At 32.2% G+C, this 13329-nt stretch overlaps 1 protein-coding gene across 1 annotated transcript; it reads left to right on the top strand.

Annotated features, from left to right (window-relative positions):
• The first annotated feature begins 2032 nt into the window (after nucleotides 1-2032).
• LOC127738822 (uncharacterized) lies at nucleotides 2033-3255 on the top strand. Its single transcript, XM_052250226.1, has one exon. The coding sequence runs from the start codon at nucleotides 2053-2055 to the stop codon at nucleotides 3154-3156; it is 1104 nt and encodes a 367-aa protein (XP_052106186.1). The 5' UTR covers nucleotides 2033-2052; the 3' UTR covers nucleotides 3157-3255.
• Nucleotides 3256-13329: the final 10074 nt, after the last annotated feature.

Here is a 13329-nt window from a genome sequence, read left to right as displayed (position 1 = left end):
GCACCATACACATGTTTAACTCCGCCACATGCTTAATGTGCCGGTTCTTAGTTGGTTGCTGTCGGTCATATTTGTTTGTTTATCTTTTATTGTTTTGTATTATACCAGGATGTTGATTTTATCGTTTTAATTATTTCATGTCGGAGCCTTTTATAGCCGACTATCCGGTATGTTATTTTGTTCAAGATCGAATGTGCATGTCCTAAATTTGCTTACATCAACCGTCATTTAGACTTTGGTGAATATTTGTCTTATAAGCAACTATTACACATATCCTTATTTCTATGGGTTATAAAGATTTAAAGATCATAGAGGTAGGAAATTAAACCAACTAGTTCGTTCTGTTAAAGAAACAAAAAGCTCGCCTGACACAAACGACAAGATGACTCTTCCTTTATCATATTTAATAATGCTTTCATTGTTTGAAGTATTATTAAAAGTTCTTGGCAATAGATACGCCAATGGTCCTAATCATATTAATCAATGGTTCAGCGGATCACTTGGTGAAACGTCATATCATAATTCTTTGGAATACGATTGTTAGTTGTACAATTCATCATAAGGAAGAGTTGTCTTTGCTTTTTGGATTTATTTCTGGGCCTATGAAAAAAGCTTTTTGAATGAGCATGAAATTTTCCCTACGCTTGCAACATATCATTACTGCACGTATTTATGTCCTGACTTATATTTTAGATTAAATGTACAACATTGTAAATAGAAAACAGGCTGTTTTATTGTTTTATTGGATTTTCCTGAGAATAATAAACATAACACCTCTAATCTAAAAACGATTTTCTAAGCATGACTATTATTTCTTCAAAGGAAAGCAGTTCGACTTTTGAATGCCTTTTAAATCAATGAAATCGGTTGTGATCGGTCACTTTTCCTAAGGATTACGCCATATTTGTAAGTTTATCAGCAAGACCAGAATTTTGTTTTGCTTGACTGGCACAAGGTTTATATCAAATAGATTTGGTCATTATCAGCTTAATAGCTGAGTTTCAGTTTTGACCTTGTTATGTTACGTTCACACGAGAGGTATTGATATTTACTCCTTTCTTTGTTTCATCGGCACATCTACAATCGGAAATTTAAAATTATTAAAACTAAGTGAAATTTTTATTGATATTATAAATGTACTAGTAGTATAAATAAAGACACCAATAATGTTTATTTTCTTTTTTTTATTAATGTCAATAAATCAAAATGTTCTTTACTCTAACTTGGTCATTACCACTGCAGGCGAACTCTCAGTTTCTGATGACACCATTTGCTCTGTAGTTTCCCGGAACTGACTAAAAACATTACGTGAGCGTTTGATAAAACCTCAACTGATACTTTTGTATTTTTACTCCAATCATTACGAATAAAAAAATTATTCTAAAGTTCGCTTTCAAGGTAACAAAAGTATCCAGAATTATGAAAGGTTGTACATTTTGTATCGGTAAACATCATGAACATGGTCAAAACTGAATTGTTGAAAATGAACTTTGATCAATATATTATCGGTCTGCACAATGCATTAATTGTGTATGTTTTTTCATAAGGGTTATCGCATCCGGTCTGTTCCTTCTAAAGGGACAACCATTTAATATTTTTTTGAGGCCAGGAGGATTTATTGCAGATTGACTATTCATTTTTAACATTTCCATCTGTTGCTACGATTGTTTTTTTTTTCCCCACTGAAAAATTTATTTTGACCTTTGTACACAATTACCTCAGTAATTATTTCCTGCATTTTTTTTTGGCAGAATATTGAATTTTCATCATCCTGTCTTGGATTATTCATTTGCAGGTCTTTCATGGCCACGATATTCGTTTTCTAAATCCCCCCCTCCCCTCGAAAATCAAATGATTGTCCCCTAAATCAAGCACTACGCAACGATGATACATTCGCATTTACTTCTCATGTGCAACTACAACTTAAATTTCTTGTTGATAACATTTATCTATTAACTGCGTTTTAAAAATAGCTTCAACTCTTCACGCGTCATATGCAATCAGGAAGTAAATGAATTAACAGACAGGAAGCCATATTGTCTAATCTTTGTTATGGCGAAATCTACAAGGATGGCCCAATCTTCAATTTCCTGTCAACTTTGCAATAATGATGTTGTTATTAAATGGAAATGTACCGATTGCGAATTATTGTTGTGTGATAACTGTAAAATAAACATTCATCCTCGATTCAAGTCGTCAGAGAAACATAGAGTCGTGTCCACCGGAGACATTGGTTATGATATAGCAGATCACCTTAAAGCCCTTCACATTTCAGAGGTAATATCCTCTGTATTTAACAGATACCAAACAGAATTGCCATGCATACATGAAATTATTTGCAGTGATGATGATGTTGTTTTTATGTTATCTGCCATTGATACTCAAAATTGCCATTTAATTAAGGCAAAATTACGAAAGGACTCCATAAAAGTATTACAACAATTCGATATTGAGTGCCAGGACTTTGCAGTGAATCGACAGAGTGAAATAGTTTTTGCACCATCCCCAAGATCAGAGTTACAAGCTGCATCATCAACTGATGATATCAGAACAATGCTAAAGGCTTCTCCAATGATGATTCTAGCAATTCATATAAACAAACACGGTGAACTTCTACTTGGTCTAAGAGAACAGGGGAATAAATATCCGGTGACGGATTTTTGCACAAGACAAGTAGTTATTCTTAATACCAATTACCAACGTAAAGCAACGTTTGAGTATGATGACTTAGGAAAAAAGTTGTTCCATTATGCGTATCGTATTGAAAGTGATTCAGATAATAACATTTATGTAGTAGATTGGATTAACGACAAGTCTCATGGACGAATAGTTGGTTTGGATATGAATGGAAGAAAAAAGTTTATATACCAGGGCTATAACATTATCAATACACCTAACCACGCTCAGTTTACACCTAGGGGCATGGCTTTGACATCGAAAAATGTTTTATTTATCTCAGATGTGCAAAACCACGCTATACATGCCTTAAATCAAAAAGGGGAAATTTGTGGACTACAAAGAACAGAAAACCTTGGAATACGTTTTCCATATAGTTTATCGTTTGATTCTGAGGGTTTCTTATTGATTGGGTGCACTAGAGGCATAAAACAAACCACACAAGAAGCAAACATACATGCTGTAAAAATATCGATATAGAATTAACAGTTCATCCTGATTTACACTTTTATATTTTCGAGTTGATTTACTTAAAAGCAATACAAGCATGAAATAATGATAATAAAATGCTGTATGGGTTTTGCTCTTTGTTGAAGGCCAGACGGTGACCTATAGTTGTTAACTTCTATGTCATTTGATCTCTGGTGAAAAGTTGTCTCATTGGCAATTATACCACATCTTCTTATTTTTATATTGGACTAAAATTATGAAATTGCGAACTTCCTAATTAATTTAGCCTTCCATCTGTTTTGATCCAAGCACCACTGACGAGTCTTGTGTAGTAGAAACATGCGTCTGGCGTACAAAATTATAAGCTTGTTTGCTTTCTAGTTTATTTTGTTACTTTCATTAACAAAAATCCATGGTGAGACGTGACTCCTTACATCCACACTATAAAAATCACTTAATTTTCTAACTCTGATAGTTTATATTTATTAGTTACTGGTTGATAATAACATAAGCAGCGGAACAATTTGAATGGAACAAATGTGGGATTGGGTCAGAAGTATGGCTTTGCATCCATTTTGTTTAAAATGGATGAAAGTTTTGAGAATAAAAAAGGTATTGATTAATAAATATTGATTTAAAATCGGTGACTCATATAGTTGAATAGCCGCAATATACATTCCCTTCCTTTTATGTGCTTGCGAAAATGGGTTATAAACATAAAACGTTTCTTGTTTCATGCATATTGTTGTTCACCCTCTTAGTTACAAAGGTTCTTCTTTCATCACCTGCGTTATTTTTCTTCGACACTAAGACACCAACAACTAGCCAGATTAAAACCTCGGGAATACAAGTATAACACTAATGTTGGTAAAATGAACGATTAAAAATAAGAAAACTTTAATTGTGTGTTTTTAAAAACCTCTATTAAGAATTATTCTAATAAAATAAAAACCTAAAAAGATTAGATTTTCACTAGCAGCAACAATTATATGAAACATTCGGTATTATGTTCAAACGAACATACATAACCAGATGGGAACTGAGGGTAAATTTATAGCTTTTATCACTAATTCGAATGATTTTAGGGTGATGTCACATGGAAGTACAAAATTTACAAATTTACATCTTTAAACTGAACTAAAAAGAAAAAAGACAGCATACACATTGATGCAGAATTGACCACAGTTAAAAGTGGCTACAGTATCAGAATTAAATAAAAGAAGGAAGACAGAGATAATTTACATTAATTGCATTAGGTTACTAGAAAAAGGACGCTCGAATGCAAAACAAAAAGGAATGCAATTATTATCCCCGCGCATCACGCGGCAAGTGATATAGTAATGGTCTCTTTTCGTCCGTCCATCCGTCCGTCTGTTCGACCTTCCAAAACACATCATTTCTCAGAGAATTTTTGACTTATGCTTTCATACTTGGGAAGATTATATGTCGTCATATTCTATTTACTCTGCTAATAGCGTCTGTTTGATTTGACAATTTCATAGGAAATATGAAACTTTTTCTATTTTTAGTACTATCAAAATAATACCTTGTGAACGAAACTCAGACTTAAACGGTATTATAGAAAGCCTTTATACTTGGTAGGATTGTTTGACATCATGTATTATTGACAAAATTGTAGCGCCATTTTGATTCAACCATTTTTACAGGAGTAATGGGACTTTGGCCATTTTTCTTTTAGTATTGTTACAATAACACCGTGAACTTAAGTACTCTTATAAAAAAGAAAGGATATGGGGGTATCCATTCATGCAACAGAGTCAGTAAATGTTCAGCAAAAACACAAAAAAGCAAAGGACCAGCGCTTTTATTGCTGTTCTTCATCTCGAAGGCACAGTAAGACCTTCAACACGGAGAAAAACTCGTACTTCACTGCAAGTTTAAGACGGCCCCTGACACCGATTTAAGCGGAATTCTTTGCAAACTGACGTTCACGTCACTGTGAACTAAAGAACAAAGCCATGGAGTTATATTAATATAACAAATCTAGCAAAGAAATCAAACATTCTCTTCCATAATTTAGCCCAACAATCACACCGAAGCACAAAAACAATACAACAGGCACACCGAGATATATGGTAGATAACTTGGCAGGAAATAATGTATGTATAAGGCAAATAATTCGAATAGACTTTGTAAGATGTAAAACCAGCAACTCGAGCTCGGGAAAAATAAAAAAAAATAATGAATGAAATCTAGAAAGTAGGGCATATATTGCCTGTTATTCAGATATGAAGTACATGTTTTGATTTATCTAAAGTTCCGATAACCAGTACGCTCTAAGATGTAATTAACGGTAAATTGACCCCACTCCCAAAAGTGCTTGAAATTGAAAAAAAATTATCATAGAAAGCAAAAGGGATCAATAATAGGTGGTGTGCGTATTATTAAAATTTCAGTACACAAAATGACCTGAAAGTGTTAAAATGATGTAGCCCACATCTAAGACTGTTTTATAGAAAGCTTTCATACTTAATAGGATTGTTTTTCATCATGTTAAATCAAGTTGTCAAGATCATAAATGTAAGATCATGGAAGTATTATATTGACATTTTACTTCCATGGTAAGATACAGAGACTTTCATAAAAGAGCGACATTCTTCTTTCAAACAATTCAGTCGGGAATACATTTATACTACAGGTAGGTTTGACTAAACAAGTGGCTAACCATAACATTTACATAGTGAATATTTTCCTTGGAGTTCGATATTTTTGTTATTTTACTTTTTATTCAATGTCTTGGTCATCATAATCAAATGGAGATAGAATTTTCTGTGGAAAACAGAAACAAGTGGAAACTATTTCATAAATAATCAGGATGATGGAATTCCCAAAATTATGTGTATTTAAAGCCTCCACTAGAAAAACATACGGTTGATTATTTTTTTTTTTCAACCTTTTACGATGAGTATATGGGGAGTACCTGCAACTTTTCCATTGAACACTACAAAAGTGCAGACAAGACTTTAGGTTTCGATTTTTTAGGCATACAAAATATTGTAAGAAAGGATATCTGAACACACGTATTTCAAAATAAAAAATATGCCTAAGTAAATGAAAGTCAGTTGTTATTTGAATACATTAAGTTCAAATCGAGTGCTATGGTTCATGTTGATAAGGTATTTAACAGAATTACTAAGTAATTCATCCAAAGAAAAAAGGCAATCATTTAGATAAAATAACTTCATCTAGCACAAGACTGCTGACAGCCTTTTTTTGCTTTTCTTCATCGAAAATTCTCTTGAGTTTTTATAACACTATTTTTATGCATATCAGTAGATTAAATAAGATCATCTGAAATAAAATAAATGACTAATGAGGATGTACTTTCTTCAAAATATAAGTTATACTTTTACAATGATGTCGTTTTTTTATTCAGGGATACTCTGTATGCAGCAAGCATTTGTGTAAACCGTTGGTTTCAAGTGTTTCTAATGAAGCTTCAACCCTTCAAACACACCAAATATTGCATGTTTCACTTTGGTGAATTTGTTAACAACAATTTATTTATAATTGGTTTGCTTACGTTCAATGGCAAATATTTCATGCACATTGAGTACCAGAACAAAAATTCTGAAATAACAATAAATCAGTTAAACCTTACAATAGGTATCATAGGGACATTTAATGAGTTATGCAAGTTTTACTTTTATTTGTATGCATACAGCGTGGCTTACTCCGAAAAGGGGGTCATCCGAAATTTACAACCCTTCACCCGAATGAATTCAGCCGACGTCTTCAATTTGAAAAAAAGTAATTAAAATCCATGTCAGTGTTAAAAAGCCTTGTCAATGATAGTATATTTTGTCTTCCGGTTAAACATACGACAACAGTAAAATATAAATGTAAATGTTAAGTTTCTGTCATAATTAGAAAAATAAATGTTATTACCTTTATAGCCCTGAAACATTTGTAAAAATTATCAAAAGAAAAATTTGATTTATTAATAATGAATTATGTATAAAATTTTAACAACATCACCTTCTAAAAATGTGTTCTGAAAATGATTTAAAAAAATTAAAGCCGAAACATTTTTTGTCAATAAAATAAAGTAAATAAAACGGAAAACTAGTATGATATGTCCTGAGTAGTCTCCATATTTCTAAGCTTTTAAATGGATAATTGATTTGTCAGTCATCAAGAAATAACCAAATTCATCACTGACATATTAATGGAACTGACCCTTGATTATCTAGTCTCTTGGTCAGTAAATAAATGGAGTGTATATGTAATAATGGTAATTTTATGGCAGACAAGTAAGTTGGTGTTTATCGGTCTGGATTTCATCTTTTCCTTTCTTTTAAGTATGTCTTAAAGTGCATAGATAATTTTAGCATTTTCAAGTGATAAAATATTATTTGCAACAATATGATCAAGTTGTTAAATAACGTTAATTTAATGATATATAATCCAAATTATTAACACTATTCAACTAGGAAATGGGTGCATATCTGAAGTGAACTTTAATAAGATTTTGAACTTTTCTAACAATTGACTATATGAATGTCAGCAAACTTTGGTGATACCAATACCCTGGTCCTTGTTTTGCTATTACATATAGCTAAAATTACAACTGATATAAGGACAAATGCCATGTTATAATCTGATATTAGCATACCCGATCCTTCTCATTTGTCTAAGATTTTTTATTTTTTTTAAAGAGGTCTTGTTTTTTGCATAATTTCCAAGTGAAAAAAAAGTTTCTACTATCTCTGAATTAGCCAGTTTAAAGAGAGGGGTATTGTTTCGAATCAATGTAGAAAGTTATCTTGGTGGAATTTTTGGTATGGAGTTTGTTATATGCATTACTGTTGATATGGAAATATTTCTTTTCAGACTTTAAATTTCTTGTGGAATAAGGAGAAATCAGGGAATGGTTTCTTAATTTCAGATAAAACCTTACTAAAAATGATAACTTTTGATAGTGTATACTTATGTGTGTAGTAATATATAGTTTAATGAATTAAATAGTAATCAAAATATTTGTTGTTAGTATATATACTATTATAATTATAAGTAAGTCTGAACCAGTGACAACTCTGCAACAGATTTATCCATCGGATCACCAGTAGTGATGGTGATACATGGCTGTGTACATTCTGTATATACAACTCGTCTAAACATCAGCCCAACAATGCTAGATCTGTAAATTTGCTTTCGCAAATTGTTTGTTCTTCCCTCGCCGGGATTCGAACTCATGCTACTGAGATATCGTGACACCAAATAATTATATACCTATGTACCATGTTATTCCAAATCATAATTTATCATTGTTTTGTTATTTTGTAATTTTTGTTATTGTTTATTTACACTTAATAGATGAGTGATGTAAAAATTGCTTCTTTAACAATAAAGTTATGACACTTAAAATTTGCTTTTTTGTCAAGCTCTTATATGTTTAAATCCACCTGTAAATATTAAACCTAGATTGCTATTCCACAATCACCTTATTTTCTATATTTTGCAATCACTTTTTGTCGATATGTCTGTCATGCAACCGTCCTTGTGTTCAATGTGTATGTGCAACAAATATTTGTTTAAACTTTCCTTTGGGACTTCTGATTAAAATGACTTCATATTTTGACAACAACTTGACAATGATGAGTTGTATATCCTATGATACCAATTTTAAGCGCTTTCCGTGAAATGACCCTTATCAGGTTAGACCAAGACCAAATCTTTTGTTAGGGAACATATTCAATGTCTTGGTCATCATAAACAAATGGAGTTAGAATTTTCTATAGAAAAAAAAAATAAGTGAAAAATATTTCAAGCATAATCAAGGACCTCTGATTAAAATGACTTCATATTTTGACAACAACTTGACAATGATGAGTTGTAACATGTCAAAACTATCATGCTTTAAATCATCAGGTTAAATTAAGGAAATTCATGAATTCCTAGTTTTTAAATTTCTAAGATTAAGATGTTTCTGATTATCAACCAAACTGTTTAAAAATGGAATAGCATAACAAAAAATCAATTAGAATATCGTGAAAATCATTTGCAAAACTTTTCGAAAATGAAACATTAATACTGATATTTGTTCATCCCATACCACCACAGAGCTACCACCTTATTTGGTCAAAAAGGAAAATAAATTAGGAAAGAGAAAAATTAATGTAAACTATCAATTTTTACAATAAGTGTTAAATAATTTTTTGCTGTTACACTTTAAATACATGATGATTTCATATTTCTTTAAATAATGCTGTTCAATGCTCATCTGCCATCAAACATGGCCTCTACTGTTACATTGTTCATTAACGAAAACAATTGACAACTAATAATGCAATATTGTTAAGAAGAAAATCCAACAAATTGTAAAATGTAAAATTTAGTTATATGCACAACTTTCAGAACCCATATGAAAGATCGCTATGTTGCTGGTATAAAAAGGAGACAAAATATCAGTAAAATATATTTAAAAAATCATATGATTACAAAGTTGCAAAATAGTTATGAAAAATGATTAACTGAACTATCATGGTTGACTGCATCTATCATAATAACAGCAGTTGCTGTAAAATTCAAAAATTCAAACCTAAAACAAATGAATAAATAATCTGAAATTGTTACCAATTACTGTTAATATTCTCGACTTTTTAAAGACACCCGCTACTAGTTAATCAACTCCTATCATTTCTACTTGTAAACATGAAAAATAAGGAAAAAAAAGAAAGAAGAGCACATGTAAGACATGTAATATGTTAATCACTTCTCCAGATTTCACTAGTAACTTTACAGGAAAATAACGTAATTGAATGTGTGGGCTACTTGATGTTGGTGAAACTCGACAAAATTTGCGTAAAAGGATGAATCAACACTGGTCTGATAATAAAGATCCGCAATTCAGGATTCTTCATAATCATTTTAATCAACCGGACCAAGATCCTTCTTTATCTATGAAAGTACGCATCATCGAGAAAATTTATCACCACACCAGTAGCCCTATACTAAATAGTCCTTTCCGAAAATTTCTGGATAAGGTAACTAGGTACTGCAATGCCATATGGTTGAAATGATAACATCAAAGGAGTAGGAAATTTGTCAAGTCAAGCCTGCAGTGATGTAAATGTAATGAGCTTATTTAATACTACCTTAAGACCATAACGTAGTCATGAGCAAAAATATTACCATCGGCCCAATGTAAAAAAAGTCTTTCAAAGCTAGATCGACCTCTGGGAGCTTTGGTGACCTTCTTTCACACCTTCATCATACACTAGGTTTACATTACATTAGAACTATTCTTCTTTCGCTGCCTGTTAATTTTCTAAAATGTTTGATAGATTATGCACTTGACCAGGGATGCATAAATATATATACTCCAATATACAGACTCGTCAGTTTAATTTGTGATGTAGCTCTTTTCCGTCATTTGTAAACCAGTAAGATCGGAATCTTTACATGATGAAAACAGAAAATTCCTTCCATTATAGTTTTCCAATAAAGGAATTGATGCTATCAACATCAGCAACGTTATTCATTACAAAGAGGTAACATCTAAAATTCCACTTTATTTTCAAAATCAGTCTGTTCCTAGTGTATCCTACAGTTACAACAAAAGCATATCACCTAAAGTATTTAACTATAAGCAAGCATTGCAGGACCTTGATTTAGAAGAATACCAAAAAACCCTCTGACATGTGACTGTTTCCACTCGCCTTATATTTACAACCCCTCTGACCATGTTATCACTAGGGATCTAAACTTTCGAAAGGTAATATCTCATGATCCTAAGTTCAGAGAGCCCCAACACATCAATTGGAACCATAAATTCAAAATAATAATGGATTCCATTGAGGACTACGCTAGAGCATGGGCTAAACGAAAAGAAGTTGAACTGAACACTTTGTAAGAATTGGTCAAAACAATCAGGTTTCTGATAAAACGTCGAATTCGTAAGTTGAAAAACTGTGTGACTAAGCGACCAAAGTCCGTCTTAAGAGACAAAGAAGCTGTAAAATGTCTATCATCTCTCCACGATAAATATGCTGTTGTTCATGCGGACAAAGCTTTAAATAATATTGTGTTTGTATGTAAATCGTTTTACTACGAGTGTCTTGTAAAAGAATTAGGAATGAATTAGCACTCAGGTAATCCCACATACAAAAAACATATCATTTGACAAGGATGAGATTTTGGCTAATCATATGTCCTTCGTGGTTTCAATGAACATTACATTGAACAGCAAATCCGAGGACTTACCTTGTTTGTATTGGATAACTAATTCTGGGTAGGAGAGCATGGGAATATTCTGCCGATCGACTTAATGTTCCGCTGTTGATGCGCATGCTTATATTTTTAGGCGGAAAATATAATTACGATTTCGTACACAATTATTACCTGCATTTCGTGTTGCAGAATATTCATTTTTATCCTGTTTTGGTCAAAACTATATATTTTCATGTATAAACTGTCCAGGGTAATTCATTTTATCCCCCGCCCTCCCGAAATCAAATGTTGTCCCCTAACAAAAAAAAAAATCACTACCCATGGATTACACATTCACATTAAATTCGAATATAATGTAAAATTCTTGTTGATAACATTTACTGATTTTTAGAAATATCTTCAACGCGTCATGATCAATAAATAAATGTTTGATTTGGACGATTAATCCGGGTTTGGTGTAGTATTGCAGTCTCTATTTAAAAGAGTAGATACATATACAATATTCGTACAGTGTAGGAAAATATAAAATTTATATGACGAGCGTTAGAAACACACAGAGAAAAGCGAGGCTTGTAGGTGACCGTACTTCAGAATAGAGATTAATTTTTAAGAATTTGTATATGTGGCATATTTCTTCGTCTTTTTTTTCAATGGGAAGCTCTTCAAATACTGTAACTTTCGACAAATGAAAGTTATTGTATTGTATGACGTCACTGAGTGGAATTTGTAGTACAGGCTGGCTTCTCCCCTTAAAAATCTTTACAAAGCTTCAAATAATATTGTGTTTGTATGTAAATCGTTTTACTACGAGTGTCTTGTAAAAGAATTAGGAATGAATTAGCACTCAGGTAATCCTACATACAAAAACATATCATTTGACAAGGATGAGATTTTGGCTAATCATATGTCCTTCGTGGTTTCAATGAACATTACATTGAACAGCAAATCCGAGGACTTACCTTGTTTGTATTGGATAACTAATTCCCGGGAGGAGGGCATCGGAATATTCTGCCGATCGACTTAATCATGTTAATGTTCCGCTGTTGATGCGCATGCTTATATTTTTCAGCAGAAAATATAATTACGATTTTGTACACAATTATTACCTGCATTTGGTGTTGCAGAATATGCATTTTAATCCTGTTTTGGTCAAAACTATATATTTTCATGTATAAACTGTCCAGGATAATTCATTTTTACCCCCCCCCCCAAATGTTTGATTTGGACGATTAATCCGGGTTTGGTGTAGTATTGCAGTTTCTATTTAAAAGAGTAGATAAATATACAATATTCGTAGTGTAGGAAAATATATAATTTATATGACGAGCGTTAGAAACACAGAGAAAAGCTAGGCTTGTATGTGACCGTTGTTCAGAATAGAGATTAATTTTAAAGAATATTTATATGTGGCATATTTCTTCGTCTATTTTTTTCAATGGGAAGCTCTTCACATACTGTAATTTCCGACAAATGAAAGTTATTGTACTGTATGACGTCACTGAGAGGAATTTGTAATACAGGCTGGCTCCTCCTCTTAAACATCTTTACAATTTGTAGAACATGTATTTACATAGGCAAATACATGCAACCATGACACAAGAAAGTAAATAAATTGACTAACAGGCAGACATATTGTGAAATCTCTGTTATGGCGAAATCTATACGGACAGCCCAATTTCCAATTTCCTGTCAACTTTGCAATAATGATGTTGTCATTAAATGGAAATGTACCGATTGTGAATTATTGTTGTGTGATAACTGTAAAATAAACATTCATCCTCGATTCAAGTCGTCAGAAAAACATAGAGTCGTGTCCACTGGAGACATTGGTAATGATATAGCAGATCACCTTAAAGCTCTAGACATTTCAGAGGTAATATCGAACGTGTTTAACACATACCAAACAGAGTTGCCATGCATACATAAAATTATTTGCAGTGATGACGATGTTGTGTTTTTGTTATCTTCCATTGATACTCAAAATTGCCATTTAATTAAGGCAAAATTACG

This window comes from Mytilus californianus, unplaced genomic scaffold, assembly GCF_021869535.1.
Source record: "Mytilus californianus isolate M0D057914Y unplaced genomic scaffold, xbMytCali1.0.p SCAF_4, whole genome shotgun sequence".
Taxonomy (NCBI): domain Eukaryota; kingdom Metazoa; phylum Mollusca; class Bivalvia; order Mytilida; family Mytilidae; genus Mytilus; species Mytilus californianus.
This window is presented reverse-complemented; position numbering and strand designations above follow the sequence as displayed.

What these genes read in the sequence shown, in the direction of transcription:
- LOC127738822 (XM_052250226.1), top strand. Translation starts at nt 2,053, where the DNA reads ATGGCGAAATCTACAAGGATGGCCCAATCTTCAATTTCCTGTCAACTT.